Raw genomic sequence first — 22,017 nt, 5'->3', positions numbered from 1 at the left:
ATAACTGATTTGTTCCTTCTTGACAAGACAATTGATAGGTTGATTATAAGAAAACCTTTCACTTACAATTCTTACTTTTATTTCCTTTCACAGCTGTTGAATATCCTCTTCTCTCATTGAAAAGAGCAAACAAATTGGCTTATTTACTTCTACTGAAAAAAAGACTTGTACAGAAAAAGCTTCCCATATCTGCACAGGTTTTTTTCCTTCACTCGGTAGCATGCATAGTAGGTAAGGTATCAGATCACTTAGATAGGTTTTTTATTTTTTCATAGCATATTTCTACTGTTGTTATAACTCTAATCCGAATGAAAAATCAAGCCTAGATGTTCGTTTAGGAAAATCACAAGAGCACTCTGATCATCATCATGTCCAAAGCACATACTCACTTAGATCCCCATAGGAGATTAAACTTACTGGCTTGGTGACTCCTCTGGTTGCTCTGAAGCTCAGGTGGCACTTCACAACTCAGTAGGGTGAAGCTACGGGATGGGGAAGAGGACAGGAGAAGCCCCTGGACCACGTTCCTGCTGCCACTCAAGCTCATAGCAGCTGACAAATGACACACAAATCGGCAGTGCATGGAGCTGGCGGGCCAGACCTTGCAGCTGTGACTGCTCACAGTTAGACATACAGATGCACGTCTGGTCACAGCCGTGCTTAGAAAGACGCGCACTTCTCAGAAATATCATTGCTTGTGTCTGTCTGGGGTGAAAATCTGAATGAGAGCAAAACAAGGGAGGACTGCGTGGGCTATTCCCTGTATTGGATCTTGCCTAGTCACCTGCATATCCCTTTCAGAGAGGTTTTGTGACAAATCTCTGGATTACATGTTTGCTGGAAAATAAAGGTGATGGTTAGAGATATGATTTTGCTTCTCCTTCTTCCACCTTGTAAGTGAAAAGAAAACAGTACTAAAGTGAAATGAAGTTGAACGACTCCTTCTTTCCGCTTTTTGCCAAGTGACTATGGATGTTACACTTGCCATTTGCCAAAGCTGGGAACCACACAAACACCCCCACCAGGACCAGAACCATCCTCTGCTGCTTTTCCTACCCAGGGAAGCTACATGTTAAGCACAACGAGAAGCAGTACTTCCTAAAGGCACCATAAAAAAACCCAGTTAATATTAAAGAGGGAGATATTTTTTATTATTATTTCTATAAAGAGTGTCTCAGTTTCCTTTTCAAGAGTGTTTGCCTTTCACAATACTCAATTTTAAATTAAAAAAAAATAAAAAAAACAACTTCAAAAGGGCTGTGTTGAGAAAATCTCAGGTTTTATTTCAGGTGGACCTAATTTTATTTTGACTTTTCATAACTAGGTGGAGAACAGATGTTTTGTGATTGGAAATAAATATAAGAAGACAGAACATCAAAGATAAACTGCATAAAAGAAGGATCTATAGAATTCTATTAAGGTAAAAAAATTGAATTTTTCAGACTTGAATGGACAGAGTTTCCACTTCAACAGGATCTTTCCTTTCAGCATAACATTCAGATATGATATTTTAAGGGTTGAAAACACAGCACATTACTTCAGCTTTACTGGAAAGAATATTTTACTGAAAAATCACCATGAAATAAAACTATGGGCAGACTGGGTCACTGCCATTTTGCATTGATTCAGGACACAGAGAAGTGTTTCCTCTCAGGGTTCTTGCTGTTGCCATCCCTGCTGCTGTTAGGAGCAGCATCTCCACTAATATAAAATTAATTCAATTGGAATTGAAGGGTGGTGGGCAAACTCGCTCCTATCAGCCATTGCACCTTGCAGCCACTGAAACTTAGGCTGCTGCTTATTTTCTAACACCGCAGCTGTGAATAAAAGGCTTGCTGGTCTCCGCAGGAGAGCATCGCCCTTCACACCGCCTTGGCCTGGCTTTTTATAATTTTTTTTTTTTTTTACAAAAGAAAATATATGAAGTGGGTGTTGACACGTGACTGAAATGCTTTTTGCATACTACTCGTTAATGATCTGCTGTTTCTAAACCTAGGCAACCTGCAGGGATCAGCCCGCGTTTGCCCAGCGGTGTGCTACAAACATCACCCACAAGGAGGAGCCCAATTTACAAATAATGCATTAAGAAAAAAGACTGCAGTTACTGGGTATCCCATATCCAGGCTAAACAGATTAGTGAATAATCACTGCTTGGTAAAAGAAAGAGTGCTTCTTTCAGCTAAACTCCCATCAGGAAAAAGATTCACCAGCTAGGGGATGTTTGCCTAATTACATTATCCCAACTTTTCCCAATTACGTGGGGAACAGGTGTTTTGTGACAGGAAAGGAACCCCAAAAGAAGGAACATCAAAGACCAACTGCCTACAACAAGGGTCTATAAAAGCAAATAAACGCACTTAACTAATTGGACAGGCCAATTGCTGTGTTATTGTAGCCTGATGCGGCTTTTTCTTAAACTCAATTAGTTATGATGCCAAACACATTTTGCCCAGGCAGGAAGGTGTGATTAGGCAAAATTGGTTTCCTGGGTGCTATGGGATGATGCTGAAAGAAAACAGTGAAGGTTACTAGAAAGTTTTAGACAATAAAATAAAGTTACTGTATGAATGTATAACAGCAGTTTGCATTTTGAATTTACTGTGCTAATTGCAGTATAACCCACAAAGCTTAGTTTAATTTGGCAGTGTCTTTTTAAATAGTCTCATTACTATTTTATGGCTATAAAAATCTGTAGAAGAGTAGGAGAACTGACACATTGAGAAGAAAGGGAAAGCATGCAAAGTGCTTGTTCAGTTGTGACTTCTCTTGCTTGATTTTCAGATGTGCTGAGCCTTCAGAGAGCCATTTGAAGTCCAAAGGGTGCATGGGCACTCTGAGCCTGTATGGGCAGGAGCTTTGAAATTGTAATCCAAAGACCCAGGTTTGCAAATTAAGTGGCCAAGTTTCAAAACTTGATTTTGGGCAACTTGCCTATGGTTACCCAATCATGCCTGGCAGAACAAGAAACAAAATCCGTATCTGTCAAAGATGAGTAAAATGCTGCCAGATGCCTCATAGGAACCATCAAGGATTTCTCCTGAATTCACTTGAGCTGGGATTTCATTCAAGACTTCTTCCATGTAAATGGGTGTTGGTTCAATTCTCAGCTGACTCACCTTCTCTAAAAGCAGCATGGTTTTTCCTTCCTGTTTAAACATTTATTTTACATTTCACTTACTCAGAATTCAGAGTAAGGTAAGTGGTTTCTCTCTTTTTAGCTGTCTGTTGCTATCCTGATTACTTTTCTGTTTTCTTAATTTGCTGCCCATGCTGCAAAGTAAAATTACCTGAGCTGTTGATTAAGACTTCAGAAAAAAATCTCACGGCTATAGTCTTTTTTTTTTTTTCTTTCCTGCTCTTTGCATTATTCAGAAATTAGTACCTTCACAAGAGCCAATATTGTTTTAATGAAGTTGATTAAATGCTGAATTTTTACATTCTAACAAAACTCTGCCCCACCGTGATATCGGCTGGTAGGTCAACCCAGAAGGGCACAACCAATCTGGGGGTTACTGGAGTGCATTGATGAGAACTTCCTAATGAAGGTGATCACAGAGCCAACGAGGGCAAGCACTCTGCTGGACACCACACTTACAGCCAAGGAAGAACTCGCCAGGGATGTGAAGGTCAGGGGCAGCCTTGGCTGCAGGGACCATGAAATGGTAGAGGATCCGGCAGGGAAGGAACAAGGTAAATAGCAGGATCAACCCCTAGACTTCAGGAGAGCAGACTGTGGCCTCTTAAGGTATCTGCTTGGAAAAATCCTGTGCAATACATCCCTAGAGAGTAGAGGGGACCAAGAGAGCCAGTCGATTTTCAAGTATCATCACCTCAATCTCCAGAACGATCCATCTCAATGTGCAGGAAATCAAACAAAAGCAGCAGGTGGCCGCAGGGATAACCAAGGAGATCCTGATAAAGATCAAATATAAAAAGGTATTACACAAGAGGTGGAAGCAAGTACAGGTCGCCTGTGAGGAATATAGAGACACTGACCAAATGTGCAGGGACAGGACTCGGAAAGCCAAAACCCATCTGGAGTTGCATCTGGCAAGAGATGTAGAGGGCAGCAAGAAGGACTTCTACAAGTATATCGGCTGCAAAAGGAAGACCAGGGAAAATGTGGGCCTGCTGCTGAACAGTATAGGGGACATGTTAACAAAGAACAGAGAAGGCTAAGGTACTTGGTGCCTTCTTTGCCTTGTTTTTTACTGGTAAGACCAGCCTTCAGGAATCCCAGGCTCCTGAAATCCGTGCAAAAGTAGCAAGAGAGGTGGAGGAGAATCAAGTTAAGCAACACTTTAAAAAAAAAAAAAAAAAGACATACTGAAGTCCATAGGGTCTCATGGGATGCATCCATGTGTGCTGAGAGAGCATGTCATTGTGAGGCCACTCTCAATTATCTTTGAGAGGTTATGGTGATCAGGAGAGGTTCCTGAAGGGTGGAAAAAAGCAAATGTCGCTCCTATCTTCAAGAAGGAGGACACAGGGAACTACAGGCTGGTCTGCCTCACCTCTGTCCCTTGGAAGGTGAGCAAGTATTCCTGGAAACCACCTCCAAACATCTGAAGGACAAGGTGACAGGGAGCAGCCAGCATGGACTTTGTCACCATGTAGCCCTGTAATACAGCATAGCCATTGCTAGTAACAGACTGTAAGCTTGGTACCGAGTTTGCAAGGCCTCAGGACTGACGCTTCTCAGGCTTGCTCTGTCCAAACTTCTCTTGACCTGCCTAAAGCTTTGCTTTACTTGATTTAGCTGTGACAGCAATTTCTCTAACTCACCAGGGGGGTTAAGCAAGAGAATTGGGCTAAACCAGAGGTCTCTGCCAATCTCAACCATTCTGCGATTCTGTGCAAATAAAGAATCTGATGAAATTCACCCAGAGTTTTCCTCACATTAAAGAACAGCAGAACCCTTTTTTTTTTTTTATCAAGTTTGACTTCTTAAAAAAATTTCAAACCACAATTTCCTCCTTGTTCTGACCTCATTTTTTGACTGAAGTGACTAATTACAGATGATGAATGAATGAATAGTAAAGAACTGATGTAAAGTGCCTGGGAGGAGTTCACAGAATAGAATGATTTATTCAAATTCCTAAGTGACAAAATAATATTTTAGTTTGACTGAAATTTTAAGAAAAAAGAAAACTAGCAATTAAAGAAGTTGTACTTTTGCTCTTCTCCCAAGCAACAAGTGCTTGTATAAGAGGAAATGGCCTCAAGTTGTTCCAGGGGAGGTTTAGATTGGGCATTAGGAAAAATTTCTTCACCGAAAGGGTTGTCAGGCATTGGAACAGGCTGCCCAGGGAAGTGATGGTGTCACCATCCCCGGAGGTATTTAAAAGATGTGTAGATATGGTGCTTAGGGCCATGGTTTAGTGGTGAACTTGGCAGTGTTAGGTTAATGGTTGGGCTTGATGATCTTAAAGGTCTTTTCCAACCTAAGTGATTCTATGATTCTTCCCTGCTTCTCTGAAGAGTAATTCAGAAAATTCATTTGAATGCTTGCAAATGGAATTAAGCATATGAAAATGGATACACATTTTAAATCCAAGATGCCTTTTGCAGCCGTTGTAACTTACGCTGCTGCTTAGTTTCCTCCTACAAAAACATTTGCAAAGACCTGTATCTTGGGTAAGTCTAGTGGTTTTTAAAATCAGGAGTAGATCAAAACTAGTATCTATTTGATGAAACATTTTCTCTGTCCTTATTATTAATCTGTAGTTTTCTCTTTTTACCCCTTTCTTACAAGAAAACTTTGAACTTACACTGGAAAATAATTTTTGTTGGTTTTGGTTTTTTTGGTTTGGGTTTTTGGTTTTTTTTTTAGCTGGAACTAGATATTTTACTTCACACTTCACAAACTTTCATCCAGAGCAATAATGTTTTTATTGTCATAGTATATATAGGATTGCCCATTAAATTATCATCCCTAAGATCCAAGTTCAGTTTTTTATTACCTTTGGGCTTTGCATTCTTGTCCTGCTTTACCGTCAGGTCTGGACATATTACTGTCCCTGTTAATCTAATACTCTAGAATGTCATTTTTTGCTTAGTGCATAGTCATTAATAATTCAACAATTCACTACTGCAAAGTCCAAACATATGTTGGACTTGCACTCCTGGCAGGTTCTGCCCAATCAACCATATCACCAATGCAGACTTATGCACTGTTCTGTCAAACTCCCACCAGTGGAATATTTTGGGAACTAAATTTATCTCAGAGGAAGTCTCTGGAAACGAAATACCTTGAAAGCCATCTTATGATAAAAAATTTAGTTGTCTATGAAACGATAGCTGCCAGGCATCATGTAATGCTCCCAGTTTTGCGAACAACTCTGTCATCTCATTATTTACTCCCCTATTGGTAGTAGATGGCCCAGTTGTCTTTGATGGACTGGCAGGATTTCTGAACGCCCTGAGGACATTTTGTTTAAGGAATGCCCATGGACACCCATGTGCATGCTTGCACCATGCTCTTCTCTTGGGTGAGGGCGATTTAAGATAGACAAAATGAACTCTGTGTACTTTGTCTTCAGGATAGCAGCATTCACCAGAGGTATGGAGAACTAGAAAAACTTGTTGAACAAGGGAATGCTGCAATGATTAGTATTCATTTGGGCAGCAACTGGTGGAATGCATGAGAGCAAAACTTCTGTTTTTGCATTTTAACAACTGTGAAAATGTCAGCATACAACTGCTTTTAACTACATCATAAGCCAAACATAACTTTTCATGGTCTGCAAGCATAGCCTTAGGGCCCAAAAATCTCTGAAAAAAACCCATACTGCCATCATTCAAATTAGAAGACTTTGATAGAAAAAGAAAATTAAGTGACAAAAAGATAGACAAAGGGGAATAGAGAAAAAAAACCCTTACCAGGCCATGACACAAAGGAAAAGACATGATCAGTTACTGACTGTTCGTTATCCTTAACAATGCATTAAAGCAGTTAAATGAATTCTTGTGTGCCACTTCTTCCTTCTTTCCAGTGGGTGCTTCTCAGCTCTGATTTTCATCTTTCCTCTGCTCACTCTGATCTTTTCTTTCTTCCTCACTCACGGCTTCCTTTCTCTCTTCTGCACTGAGATGCCACAGCAATATAAAAATCAGAAGGGTACTGTTTTGTAATGTGTACAGTCCTTGGTTTTTAAAATTCCCTGCACCCCTACATTTGTCTTGATGACTTTTGTCTGTTTTCATGTTTGCACGAAAATGGTAAAGTAAACCTCAAAAAAAATCAAAACAGCAGCACCTGTACTTTGTTCAGCTTTTTTTTTTTTTGGTCTTCAGCTTAGGCATTCAGCCATTTCTGATCTCACATGCAGCCTGCTGTTTGGGTTTTTTTTCTGAGCAAGACCACACCACCAACCGTAACTGACACAAGATCTTCCTCTTCATAGCCATGTCTGACACCATTATAGTTTTTTGTGCTGCCTTCTGCATGTGTTTTATGACACACGTAAGTTTTCTTTCATGTGTACAATTTCAACTTTAAAGACACACTATGGCATGATTCTTCCCCCATCACATTCTCCTTCTTTATCCTGGATGTTTTTTAGGATTCACATTGTTTTTCAGCGTACGATTGAAAAACTCCATGTTCTGTTACTTTTCTGAACCTGCCTCCTAACTACTCACTGCCATTTCAGTCCTATTGCCTCAGAGTTTATCATGTCCTTTTTCTGTCTCTTCATTAGCTAGACAGATCTTGTGGGTTTTTAAAAAAAAAAAACCAAAATACCAAAAAACCCCACAAGAGTTAGCTGCTGCTGCACCGAGTCAGAGCTTCCAAGCACCCCTCCTGCGGGTACCCTGCGAACACTTGATCTCATATCAAAGGGACTTTCATGATTCCCTGATTTCAGAACTGAGCTTTTAATCTCATTGCTTTGACGTGCTTCAAAGGCTCCTGTGAGCTGCTGCATCAGAAATAGGGCCCATAGCACTCCAATATTCTATTTTAATGCAGGTTACCAAATACAGCAGGCATCAAAATTGTCTAGATTGTGCCTTTACCAAATCAAAAAATGATATATTCCAACTGTTTGAACCCTTGTCATAGCTCAGGCAATTTTAATTCACAAAATGTTGTTTGCTACAGTGGCTTTAAAATGCAGTAATATCAGCTTGAATGCTTGCCAGCTACCAACCTGGAGGGTTTTTGTTATTTTTGGAGCCTAATCTTGTATGACTTTCTCTCCACCTTCTACTTTTCTGTCTGTTGGATTTTCACAACAGTTCCTTACACACTCCCGAGTAATCAGTAGCCTTCCTCAGCTGTAAGAAGTACATATCTTAACACATCAGTTCTATAGAATATAGGCTCTTTTCACCTGCGTGAAGATGATTTGCCATGAAGTTATATAAACACAGCCCAAATGTAAAAAAAAAATAATCAAAACTCAAAGACTGTCAAATGTCTGTCAAACCCCTACAAATCTTTTTCTGTGCTTATCTTTCTGACATTAAGCTAAACAGCTTCTCAGACTCTTTCATGTCAGTGTTAGCTAAGCAGCAAATGGCACCTTAGTGTCCATTTCTAGATCAGATTCACTGACTCCATTTGGCAGAAGTCTGCTTCCATTGCCACAATTACAGTGCTGTCAAGCTGCCTGCTAGAAGTCGTCTTCTCCCTTCTGTACCAAGTTAGGGTTGGGTTTTTTTCCTTTAGTATTTTAGCCTTTTAGAAGCTGGACTACTTTGACAAAAAGGCATTTTCTCCCCAATTTAGGAATTTTTATTTCTTTTTCAGATAAAGGATAACTATGTAAAGGCCTAGATCATCTTTTCTATAGAGCTGTTCTTATGACTGAGCTTTGCAGTAGAATGAATAGAACATAGATTCCTCTGATCTGCTGTGTTGTGACCTTTACTTTATAGATTCCTACTCATTCAAACTAGAAGGAATGCTGAACACTGTTGCAACTGCAGGCTTCGGAAGTTATGCCAAGGAAACCATACCTTGCCCACTTAACAACAGTTAAACACTAGCAGGGCTCTGTAACAGGCAAAATAAAGGGAGTCTATGGGGTAATAGCAACACATTATAGCTCATGACAGCCATATCCTGCACACCACCTGTGTAGGTCAGCACAAAAGACAACACTGGGCTTTGAGATGCACTTCCATATACCTAAAGGGCAAGAACAGCCCCTTAAAATAAGGCTATTTGTGGGTACATTAGGTACACCACTGAATTAAAAAACCTAGATACAGTCATTATGCAGAAGTGGCAGATGCAAAAATGCAGGCCCACTGTATCCTTGAAGACATTGGAAAGGATGGTTAAGATTTGCCTCCAAAGAACACCTAATGGAGCTGCCTGTATGTGGACAAGGTGACTAAGCTTCTATTACACCCAGTGGAGTTTAATGTAGGTGTGGAGTGGGCTGAATAGCTATTAAGACTCCATGGCATGCACTGAATACAGCTCCATCACCCATAATAGGAGCTTCAACACTCAGTATGCAGGCACACACACGTAAGTGTCTAAGTTCAGCTGTCTTAAGATAAAGCTGTTAAGGTATCGGCCCACAATAGACAGTGACTATGTATACACAGGAAAACACTGAGTTTTGCAGGGACATTTGAACTACTTCAAGTAGCAGAGTGGTAGGGCTGTACTAATGTAGCATGCTGTACAGATTAATACACCTTGCTTCTTAGCAGGAGTAATAAATCCCTGTCAAGCACTGCTGTGCTATAGTTATGTCTTCCGTACAGCAGCCAGTTTTTGTTAAGAGATGAATAAAGATTTACCTTTTCCCCCCTCTAGAAGAGGCTGCTATTAGGGAAGCACCATTCACCCTCTCCCAGCTGCCTAAAACTAGGAACACTGATTACCATTGACCATTTTAATCAACTTGCGTACAATCCATAAAACCCCGGAAAACAGTATTCTTATATTAGCCTAGCTAATACAAACCACCACGGTGGGCAAGGAAGTACCAAGGATGGGCAACAGGGAAGACCTGCAGAATTAATGATTATAGGTTTGCAACAATTCTGACAGAGACCAAAGTCATAGGGAGCTGACTAATTTCATTAATAAACAGAGCTTTTTAATGACACTGGGCTTAATGCATGGCTGTGTGTCAGCTCACGGGGTGCTTTCCTGTTAACATCAATGATTTTGCTGTTTTTCATTAGGCATCTTTCCTGTCTTTCAGCATTGTGACATGACAGTTAGACAGACCTAACTGGATTAATTTTGCAATTAAGATGTGAGGCAATATATCAAATACTACCCTGAAGTACAGATATATGATATTAAAACTGAACAGTTTGTTCACGATGCTATATACAAATAGTTTGGCATTGGCAAGTTGTATTAAATAGTATTTCCTAGCTAGGAAATCTCTAACAGAAAGTCTATAAATCAAGGATAATTTTTCTCTTCAAAGAAAGATCCACCATTATGATTGCAAAGAGCCTGCTGCTTAAAACATCCTATGCAATCTGTACAACCAGTTACTTAGACTAGGAACCCTAAGAACAGATACACACTGTCATTTTTTCACCTCCCCCCCACCCAACACAGAATGAGATGAAAGAGTATTGGGAGAACCACATACTTACAAGGTTTCTTTCATTGAAACAACACAGCACGTAAAATTGACATTGGTTGTGCTTCAGCATTCACACGGATAGCCAAATAGAAGTACCAGAATTCAAATTAGTTTGTCCTTTTAAAGGATACATTACTTACAAGACTTGATCTATTTTTTATTTCTCCTCCTGTTTACTTCCAATGGTAAGAGCAACTCAGGAACTCATTCCAAGTTTTGGTCTTTACAAGACGGCACTGAATCAGTCATCAGTAACATTTAATACCTAGCTGGCTGGGATAGGAGAAAGTAAAGTGAACCGATGTGTTTCCTGCACTGCACAGGTATTTGATGATAGAACATTTACACTGTGTTCAACTTTAAACTACAGACTGTAATTAACAGATTTTAAAAGAGTAAACTAAAAGAAATAACTCCCTAATCAAGATTTGGTAAGTCAGGTTAACACTAAACTGAAAAATATTCTACCAATGAGTTTACATAATTGTATATAACAACACACTCCCGACAAAGGAACAATATCCACTTGTTTGCACAGCAATTAAATATGCTGTAGTCATTGAATAAATAATTCAATCCAGAACACTTTAGCAAACCTTTTTCCTGCACAAATACACATACTTCAGTGCTAAGACAGACATTAATACATCCTGCCTTCACTGTTGAACAAAAAACAAAACAAGAAGGAGCAAGATCCTGAAACTAAAGGCACTTGGCAATGGAGGGCTTTCAAATAAGAGTAGGGAACAAGGACAAAACAGTTAACCTAGCATGAGGGACCATGAATGCATTCATTCTAGAGCCCACTTCATTTTAAGCACATTAGTTTCAACACAGGACCAAATACACAACAATGAAGTATCTCCTTAACTTCTATACTTAAGCCTCTGAACATAACAGAAAAAAGCATCTACCAAACAGTACTTGGGGAATGCTATCATACTTGAAGCACCTCTCAGCAGGATATAGATGATCTCTGGAGACAGACACTTTAGACTTCCTCATTTTGGTAAGTTAAACCTAGTTTCTTCATTCTATATACAGCAAGAAAACCACCTCAAGCTGCCATATGCCACCTGGCCAGCTGGAAGAAAGCTACTTCTCTTTCTATCCACAGGATCTGCTTCATTCTAAGCTTCTCAAAATTAAGGACAGGGCATTTTGGCCAGACGTTCCACCTCCAGAGATTTAATTTCTATTTATACATTACAGAATAACAATCAGGAGCTTCCCAAGTTTCTTACATAGGATCAAACTTATCAACTAAAAGATGCCCAACTCCCTTGGCATCCCAAAATGCCTTGTGCTAGCACTGTTTCGGATTTCTGTGCAGCAGCACTGATGACAGTGTTCAGCAGTCTATGCTCATAATGGTCACTGGTGCAAATCAGATGGCCTGTATTTATTAGCAGTCATGAAACCAGATGGACTGTCTGCATCAGGGAGCTTAGGACATCACAGATGGTTAGAACCAGAAACCTGAATTATCTATCTGTGCCAGGTAATCTCATTACAAATATGCCTCCCCACTGAGGAAAAGCAGAGCAGCCTAGACATTCTGCAGAGCACCCATCAGAAATAGTTACCAGGCATCCTCTCACTCCAGAATTGTTCAAAGTACAGGCACCTGGGTTTAACAGTCTAACTATAAACAGTTCACAATGAGACTATGCTCCTTGCTTGCACGTGTCACACTTTTAGTCTGCTACATGCAAAACTCTGCCATGCAATGAGGAAATGAGTGGAAAGGGAAAATAATTTACTAAGTTCTGTACTCACCAAGTCATGCTTATAGAGGGCAAATGAAGAATATGCAAGTTATCACAACAGTAGTTGTAAAACTGTCAAAAGCAAATATAATGCACATACCATTTTAAACCCAAGGGAACAGAGTTAACAGAGCTTAAGTTGGAAGCATAGACTAAGAGAAGATCTCCCACTCCTCTCTTACCTAGTACTACTGGTAACCTGTTCTGTTGACACAATCATCTAGAACAGTTTTAAAGATTCAAGATTTAAAGGTGAACTTGAAGGCACACATTGACTTGTCAAGATTCAGCCATCCTTCTGGGTTGAGCCATATATTCACAGCTGTGAAATCCTTATTTGGAAAAGCAATCACACCATCCCCCTTGCATCTAAAGTAGCAGTAGTTTCTGCAATGCAACAAGTTTGGTAGACAATGCAAACAGAACAAGCCCGCTGCCTGTGGCAGAAGAGCTGTTTCTATTTAGTTTATCATCAATTCATTCTCATGCCATTTTAATCTGCACACAAGTATTTTAGATTGTTTATGAAATGCTGTATTACTCTATATAGGCTACAGTCCACAACTTAATTATCTCAAATTATGCTGCTTTACCTGCAGCACTGCCCCTGAAGGTAATCATGAGATGATGGGAACTGAGACATGCAGAGTGATAACTGACAGAAAGATTTGAGTTTTGCTGCCAGGGGCAGCAGCACTATAGCATGCCTGATGTAGGAGTTCAAGCCTCACAGTGGCATTTAAGCGCTCTGAAGTCCAATCCTCAGTCTGTTTCCATGTATACTTTGTTTGGCCATCTGGTCTATTCATAACAGGGATGACACAACAGAACATATTCTTGAAATACAAGTAATTCATAAGCTTCAGCCCTAGTAGAATAGCTATCACATTCTGTATCAATCCAATACTCACGGATTTCTGCATAATTGATCATTTTATTGGAATCTGTTAAAAGATGTTTGTTCAGGTCACCTGTTCAGCAGGCAGTTACACTGCTTCTGTTCACTGCATACATACTGAGCAAGTCTCCAGGCAATACATAAATATTATTTTGTCTGACCCCATACATAAGCATGTTTACTACAAAAAGCAGCTTTTCCTCAATAAAAGTTGTATCCATGGGACCAATGTTCAGTTATTCTAGCTATGACTTGTACCAAATCCTTATCAATAATCATAGGTTAAATACATCAATACAGGTAACAGAGCTTTAACAGTAAAAAAGTAAGAAAGTTAAATACTGCAACAGCTTAGATACATACTCCATTTGAATGATCGAACAAAGTCTATTGACCTAGCTAATGACAGTCATCAAAACACAACATACAGAAGCAATATCAACAGCCAGTACTTGTCTAAGCATTTTAGAGTTCCCCTTTTCCCTTCAAATAAAGAAGGGTTGTACCCATCTTGAGTGTGAACTTCGATATCATTAACCTCACAGCAACGTTAATCCTGATATTTAAGGTTGGGTAAAGAAACAGACACATTGAAGCTGCAGGCCACTAAGTACACATAGCATTTGTGCATTTGAGGAGCCAATGTTTACTATAGCACAGGTTCATTGTTCAAACTAAGTGTACCCTATGTAACAGTAGCATTAATTGGCAATATCTGTATTTAGTAGAAAATGCCACATACTCAATTAACCAAAATAAGCTAGGTTTTTAAATGTTGATTTAATTAGCTATGATGAAGCCTAGGGAGGTATTTTAACTGAAACACCTTGGTAAAGTGAAATATGCTGACCTACCATTGTTCTCTAAAACACAGGAATCAAGTTACATGTGTTCTCTCAGTCATCAAGGGCTGGTATTTCAGCCAGCATTTAAGTTTTTAACCTATGGGCTGGTTAAAATAGATCTGTATACAATGCAACTTATCTGAAATAGATGCAATGATGACCAATAAATTTGTTGTCAGTCCCTATTTTTTACAGTTACAAGTCCAACAACTTCAGGCACACAAGTTATAGCCAATCTTAAGTTCAACTTCAACCATTACAAGCCAAAGAGACCCATTTCAGATATTGCTCTGTGATAGCATTCTGGACTGTAAGAACATGCATACATCAGCTGTCCAGAAATACAGAGCTGCTAATAAAGACTTGCTAGAAAAAGGCATTAAACATACACATGCACACCAGTTAGCTTCCCAACTAAAACACTATTTACAAGCCATATTTCAATTTTTTGTAATTTGTAATTTTTAACCCAACTTACAAATATGAGTTCAAGTGCAAGACATCCAGTATGTGATGATTTGAAATAGCCAAAGTGATAATGAGTGCAAATTACAAAGCCACAAAGAGGTTAGCAATGACCTCCTGATATTTTCAGGTGAAAATTTATTTCCCAGATAAGTAACACCAGACAGGGGTGGAGTCCATGAAGGACATGACCTTTAGGAAAGCCAATGCAATCTTGACGAACAACAGTGAATTTTTGAAAGTCTGCAAGTTTCTTCATACTGCAAACTAAAGTCCTCCACAAAGTTCTCATATCTTACTGCAGGTTGTAATGTATTATTGCCCTACAAAGTTGTGCAGAAACCCACAGCCAAGCAACTATTGATGCACAAGTTTAGAAGTTACTGCACATAACATATGATTAAGCCGTAACAGAATCTCAGGTATTGATTATGGCTTAGACCTGCATTGAAAGTCAACACTTAGACAAATATCCTTAAGTGAATGACATTGTTTATATGAAAGCAGGACAACTTTGTTACACTGAAGATTTACTTGGTTAAAGTGACCTTCTGCTTGAAAGAAACAGTAGTATTCACAAAAAACCATATCTACTTTGCACAAATTAGCCCTGTAAGAATTCAACAATACTCCTTTTTACTCATCTTTTCTTTTAAGATAATGTGTAGATATTTACAGATATTTATAAACAGGCTTTGTTTCTTGAACAGCCAGATCTTTGACAGTTAATTCTTTATCCTCCTTCCCTCCCTCATCCGAGTCTGCCAAATTCAAGACATTCTTCTAGCAGCATTCATGAAATCAATAGTGCAAAGTTATTACAAAAACCTTTTCCCAAGCTATGACATCCTCTTCAAATTTGTATTAGGTCAACAGCACTTCCCATGTATTTAGAGCTCCAGGGGAAGGCAGGAACAATAGATACAGTGAATCTAGCAAGCAACCAATTTGTTTGCTGAGGGGTTTGGGGGGCTTTATTATTGGCTGGCTGTTTTTTATTTGCTGCTCATACTGGCCATTGTTACAACTTTGGTAACTAGTTCACTATGTTAAATTCACAGTTCCTCATTTTGACATGCACCTATAACATGTGAGTTGAACTGCACCACAATAATTGTAATGTCATCTCTATACATTCGAGCAAGCTCTTCTGGAAGACTAAGCATCTTGGACAGTCGCTCATGATCCACAGTGCCAAACTCATTGTTACCCACTGCATGACGTATCAGGTGAGTTGCTGCATTCTGATCTTCAAATACTGAAGAGATTCTTGCTCTCCTTTCTGTTAAGAGACCATGCATCTGTCCCAAAGTTACCTTATAGCCACCAACAGCTATTGGCTGCTGATGGTGAACACCAGTGAGGTACTCCCCTACAATTCTAGCCACATCTTGCCTATGCATAGTCTCCCACAGCCCATCTGTGGCCAAAACCAGGAACTTATCCTGTGGCCGTAATTTGTGATGTATAACTTCTGGCTCAGCTGTGAGGTATGGGGGAGTGTGATAGTTTGGAGGAATAAACTTTGTATATTCATTGTCATTCAGCTGATCTGGGCCTGATTCTACTACTCTCTTCTGTAGTTCAATACTCCATTTAAACTTCACATCACCAAAAGCTCTGAAAGGCATCAGGAGACCTAAGAGACGATCTTGTTTCACAAGACTTTTCTCTTCAGACTTTGGATGCTCCATTTTCACACGTTCCACTTCATGTTCATTTTGTGCATTGTGGTCATAGGACAGATTAACTGCAGACCAAGACCCATCTTCTTCCTGAACCCCAAGCATTGCCCTACTGTCACCTGTGTTTGCAATGTGCAAGTCAACACCATCCACATGGGCCACACAGGCAGTTGCACCAGAAAATGCTACTCGCAGTACTAGGTAGTTGAGAAAAGAATTTGGATCTCCTACTTGAGCTTCCAAAGAAATATCATTATCAAGCCTCTTAAAAGCATTGATTAAAGCTTCTTTCACATCAGTAGTCTCTCCACTGTTGAGATCAATGAGCTCCTGCCAGTAAGTTCTTAGACTATTGAAGTAAAGCTTGGAAGCTTCTTTGCTAAAATAATCATTGGGATGCTTATGCCACTGTAAAATGGGCAATAGAGCTCTGCCACTTTCCACAGCATTTTCTATTTCAAGTAAAGTCTCATGAGGTAACAAAGAGACAGCAATATAGTAAAACAGTCTTTCACTGACAGCTTGAGCACAAGCACAACCTGCATGGCCATCAAACACACCCAGAAGCATCCCTCTTGTCTGTAAGCAAGTGGCAGCACTCCTCCGGTCTTCTATCGGAGCATTAGCAGGCAACTGGTTGCTATCAAAGCCAAGAACAGAACTTACATTTTTACCATCAAATTCTGGAACTTTAAAACTGTATTCATTTGCCTTCAGAATGCTGTTGACCTGTGGAGGAGTGAGGTAAAATCTCTGTGGCGTAGAAGCATAATCCCTCGCATGAATAAAATGATTAAAGTTCTCCTTTGGCCTATAAAGTGCTGCAAATTTCTTCTGAGGTGCATATCTGAAGTGACTGTGAGCAAAATGAGATGATAAACAACAGAGATGTTTATGGTGGCAGTAACACACAGTACTGCATATTCTGCTAATCTCACAGTTACGAATCAGTGGAAACAGATGAGCTGGTGCTGGCATGGCATCAGACAACAATGGTAGCCTGGAGCTTCGGACTGGAATTGCTGAAAGACAAGAGAACAACTATGCTTAGGGGGACAGCTAACAGATTTTTCCCGGAACTCCGAGTTAAGACATTTACAGCCCCTAACAAAGTTGCTTATATATGAAGTTCATAGCTTCACAGGTCTTGAGAAAGAAAAGGCATTAAGAGGCGCTTGTTTATAGACACTACATGGGGCAACAACAAAAAAGATATACCATATTTAAGTTCAGCACAGATATTTTATCTCTTATACCCAGCCAGATGGCAGACAGGAAGTGAGAACATCATCCAGACATACAACGCAGCTTCAAACAGAACTTAAGACAACAGTTAGCATGGAGCACTCTACAGTATGGCCACCTTCTATAAGGCTTTTATGGAGATTTGTTTTTCTGCTGATTTCCCAGCTGACAGCCAGATGCAGCACACAAGGAGGAAAACTCACTCCTTCTGTAAAGCTGAAGAGATAAAGCATCTAACAGCAAGATTCAAGAAACAACTTTGAGATGACATACAACTAGGTTTAAGATGAAGATGGTTTAGATGACAAAAGCAAGCAGTAGGCCATAGACAGCAGATATTCTTCAGGCAATCAAGTCAGTAACACGTTTTGTTTCTTCTCCCCCCTTTCACGTGTAAAACTTCAAACTTGCATGACACCATGGTGTACATGTGTGAAATAGCCACAGCAGCCTATACAGCAATTTTCTAGCTTATCAGATAAAAATACAAGAGGTAGAAAGCAGATGCATCTCTCCTACCAGAAACTCATCTACCCCTGTAATTTTTAGGATTATAAATTGCTTTAAAAAGCTACTCAATTGAAGGACTACAGGCAAACTGTGTTTGCTTCCATGACTAGAATAGAGCCCTGCACATTAGACTAAAGCTAGTTCAGTGTTAAGATAAACTATTAAGTTTAATATCCAAGAAAAGTATTCTACTACTTTTTGCCACATCTAAAAAAACCAAAAACTTTTCTTAATGTTTCATTCCTCTGAAGAAAGATTATTCTAACATACTCTTCCTTGTCTCCATTTACATACCCAGTCACAACATTAGTGTGAGTGCCTCTTAAATCCCTTACTCACTATGCCTCACTATCAGGAAGTCTTTTACAATGTTGTACTTGAGAAAACAATTCCATAGTGGAAAAAAGCTGAACTGTGCCTTGCGTGAATGAAGCACACACAGTTAAAGGGAATTCAGTTTTCTCTTTCCAACTTTTATGATCAAGTTTCATCATAAAACTTCTTAGAGAAAACCATTACAAATTCTCTTATATAAGGCTTACTGCAGTCATAAGTACTAGTCTATCAGCACCACTGTATCTCAGATTTAATTGTTCTACTGAAAAACTGGATACTGCTGTGTTGTGCAAGGTGCTTCAGTCACTAAATTGATTGCTTTTTTTTTTAGACAAGCAGGCATACCAGTATTTCAGAAGAGACACAACCCCTATAAAATATGCAGTAAGCCCCAATACTCAATCTAAAGGATCATGCAACATAGGAAGAATGGCATTCTGCAATCACCCTGTTCTGTAAGCTTTCCATAGTTTCTGCCACAGGATTCTGATTACCCAGACCAGCTGAGAAGGGTCTGGAAATATATGAAGCTTCACCTCATTCTGTGTTGCAAGAGAAGGAAGCAAGTCACATTCTTCCCTCCAAGATTACTTGTTCTCCTTAAGTAACCAGGAGTGGAACCCGCTTCTCTGTTACAAGATACATAAGTGCTGCAAGCAAAGTAGAGTTCATGTTTCTACTATGCCACTGGCTTCCTAGTATTAATGACTAGTAACTGTCAGTCTTTACTTACACTGACAAAAATTCTTGTCCATTGACCTCTCCCAGGTCTCCCACTGACAGCTACAAAGACTGAACTGTGCAGTTTTCTGTTGTTCACCTACCAGGAAGAGCTCTGGTTATAGCCCCGTGGACCACAGGCAGCTGTCCAGACACTCAGCAGCACTGTATTGGCTTGAACTTCCACATGCATATTAAATTTATGTTAGCCATTTGCTTCCCAGAAAGTCTATTTCTCCAGTCCAGGCTTTACATGCATACAGCATGACAGAAAGAAACTGCAACTCCAAATATAGATTTTAAAATCTATTCACTGCCTTCTAATTATAATGGAGCTATTTTGGTAACAGTTATGTATATTTCTTCACATAACATTTAAAGCAACAGTTTTGCTTACAGAATGGGAACCTCAAGGTTCTACAGATGTGCATGGTCCACAGCAGCACCTCAGATTCGGTGCTGGTCTCCCTTTAAGCTCCAACTGAATCTACTTCTCCTTACTGCTAAGCATTTGTGTTCAGGGCTGACCCACACATGGTGCCACATCAACTGTTCTGACAGTTTTGCTGTTGATCCATGATGAAGCAAAACCACAAAAGTACTGCTGTTATAGTGGCTCTGCAGTGCCACTAGAGGATATTTTGCTGATTTTTTTAATCATTAGTTTATCAAACATTACATGAAATTCAAGACAGTAGTAAGAAGTTGGCCTCAAGTTTTCCATGGCCTGTATCATCTACAGAAAACTCACGTCAGCTTAAGATAGTCTGTTTCACATATCAGATTTAATAAATCCTAGTCGATGAAGTAAAAGACATTCCAAGTTTGCCAACTTGAAGCAAAATTATCCTAAGCTCCTCCCATTTATCCCCACATCATGGATACCCCAAATATAACCAGACTCTCCAACTAGCCCTTAAATAATTACTTTAAGATCCCAAGTTCATTATGGTTGATCAAGAGATGGCAGAGAAGGAAGAGAGATTAAACAGAAATTTTACAATCCAATCACGATTTGTCAAGAGATTAGAATCAAGCCAGTATTAAACACCTCTCCAAGCCCAGAACAGGGTGCAAATGCTACTTTTCAGGCCACAAATATCATCTGACCATCTCACTCACTATTGGCCATTTTGTGGGTTTTGTAGTACTACACTAATAAAATGGAAAAAATATTACCCCTTCCTTTAATAAAGGCTTGTTATAACAACTAAGGCCAACTGATGCTGCACTGACAGGTTCCTCCAAAACACCTGCTTTAACTGTGCCAAAGATACCCAGGGCTTCAGACAAAAACATTTACCGCAGGTACCTTTCAGACACTCGACAGAACTGAATGAATTAGCCTGTCGGGGAGGGGAGAGGAGGAACAAGAAACATTCAAGGCAAGCAGAACCTCCCTTCCTCAATCCTTCCCTCCGGCCGGGTCTCAGCCCTCAGACACAGCCCAGCCTGGCAGTCCCTTCCCCGGGTCCCATCCGACCCCCGAGCCCGGCGCTCCAGCGAGTACCGGTGCGAGATACATACCGATCCGCCTGGGCCCAGGACACACACACATTCTCCTGTCACAACAAGAAGCCGCCAACATCCACAAAGCAGAAGCCCGGGGGGCGGGGGAGAAGCAAGGCAGAGAGTTTGTTAGAGAAGACGGAGAGCTCCGACACGGAGAGGGGAACGACAGAGACAAGGAGACACGCACACACGCACGCAGCCCGTCAGCGGGCGCCCGGAGCCGCCGCCGCCCGCCCGGCGACGGGAGCGAGCCAGCCCCGCAGCGGCGCGCCCGGAGCCGCCGGCGGAGAGCTCGACAGCCAGCGCCCACACCCGCCGCCCCGCCGGGCACCGAGCCCCCCGCCGGCCCCGCTCTCCCTTCCGGCAGAGGCGAGGCGCCGCTCCCGCTCCCGCTCGCCGCGGGCAGGGCCCGCCCGCCAGCGCTGGGCGTCGCCGCGGCGGAGCCCGCTATCCCCTCAGGCGCCGCGCGGCCCCGACATGGCCGCCCCTCCCCAGCCGCCCGCCTCCGGCACGACCCCCTCCTCCCTCCCTCCCTCCGCCCCGGCACAGACCTGGCCCCTTCCCGGACGGCTCGGCTCAGCCCGGCCCCCCGGGCGGAACAGGGAAGCGACTCGAGGAACCGAGACGCCCACACGCACCCGCCGCTCCCGGACCCCCGACGACCGCCACGATCCCCGCCCGCCCGCGGCCACCGCGCTGCGCGGCGCCTTATAAAGGCCCTGCGGCCCGCGGCGCGCCTCCCATTGGCTGTCGGGGAGGGCAAGGAGGGCACGTGACACGGAGGCTCGGCTGAGGGAGCGCGGGGGGGGGCAAGCGGGGGAGAAGAGGTGGGGGGCGCTGCGTGCGCGCGCAATGCGCAGGGGCGGGAAGGCGCGAACGCGGTGGCGGCGCGATCGCCCCCCCTCCTCCCCCCCCCCGGCGGTGTGTTTGAGGGGAGAGTCCGCCGCCCCTCAGCCCCCGCCGCTGCCTCTCCGTCAGGGAACCGCCGGCGGGAGGTCGAGCCCCGCCGCACTCCTGAGGGCGGGCGGGCGACAGCGGGCTGCCCTGCGGCACCCGGCGCCGGGCCGCCGGCCTTGCCCTCGCCTCCTCCTCCTCCTCCTCACCCCGGGGACGGAGGCAGAGGTGAGGGCTGCCGTGCCTGCGGCTGGCAGCTGCTCCCGGAGCGCTACGCGGATGTTACAGGTGATTGCGGGTGATTTGCAGATAAAAACTGGACAAGCGCTGTCCCCGGCCTCCCGCTGGCGCCGAAGTCGAGGAGCTGAAGGGAAAGCCGTGGTGGCTCGTCCCGTTGTCCTGCAGGTGCGGCCGTGCTGCATAGTCACCCCTGCAGCAACCTGCCCCCCACGCTCCTTTCATCAGGAGTCAGAGTCATTTAGCTTCTGCCTGTTAAGGAGACTGAAAATGGGAAAATGTCTAAAAACTTCTGTAGCACGTACGGACTTTTACTCTGAATTAATT

The 22,017-nt window shown here is 41.9% G+C and overlaps 1 protein-coding gene across 3 annotated transcripts; it reads right to left on the bottom strand.

The window, feature by feature from the left end:
* Positions 1–13,257: 13,257 nt before the first annotated feature.
* PDP1 (pyruvate dehydrogenase phosphatase catalytic subunit 1) lies at positions 13,258–21,266 on the bottom strand. 3 transcript variants are annotated; one of them, XM_069779675.1, is made up of 3 exons: positions 21,111–21,266; positions 20,575–20,609; positions 13,258–17,258 (listed from the first exon to the last, which is right to left on the bottom strand). In XM_069779675.1, the coding sequence occupies exons 2-3, from the start codon at positions 20,603–20,605 to the stop codon at positions 15,607–15,609; spliced, it is 1,683 nt and encodes a 560-aa protein (XP_069635776.1). In that variant the 5' UTR covers positions 20,606–20,609; positions 21,111–21,266; the 3' UTR covers positions 13,258–15,606. The 3 variants fall into 3 exon arrangements, with proteins under 3 accessions (XP_069635776.1, XP_069635777.1, XP_069635778.1); XM_069779676.1 differs by lacking the exon at positions 20,575–20,609 and having other exon boundaries at positions 21,111–21,265; XM_069779677.1 differs by lacking the exons at positions 20,575–20,609; positions 21,111–21,266 and adding an exon at positions 20,747–21,020.
* Between the last annotated feature and the right edge of the window lie 751 nt (positions 21,267–22,017).

This window comes from Haliaeetus albicilla, chromosome 3 (genome assembly GCF_947461875.1).
Source record: "Haliaeetus albicilla chromosome 3, bHalAlb1.1, whole genome shotgun sequence".
Lineage (NCBI taxonomy): Eukaryota > Metazoa > Chordata > Aves > Accipitriformes > Accipitridae > Haliaeetus > Haliaeetus albicilla.
This window is presented reverse-complemented; position numbering and strand designations above follow the sequence as displayed.

Bases quoted from the DNA above. Each gene is read 5' to 3' on its own strand.
- PDP1 (XM_069779675.1), bottom strand. From the start codon at position 20,605: ATGTGTGTGTGTCCTGGGCCCAGGCGGATCG. The intron at 17,259-20,574 runs GTATGTATCTCG...CTTGTCTTTCAG, and splicing joins TCCTGGGCCCAGGCGGATCG to CAATTCCAGTCCGAAGCTCC.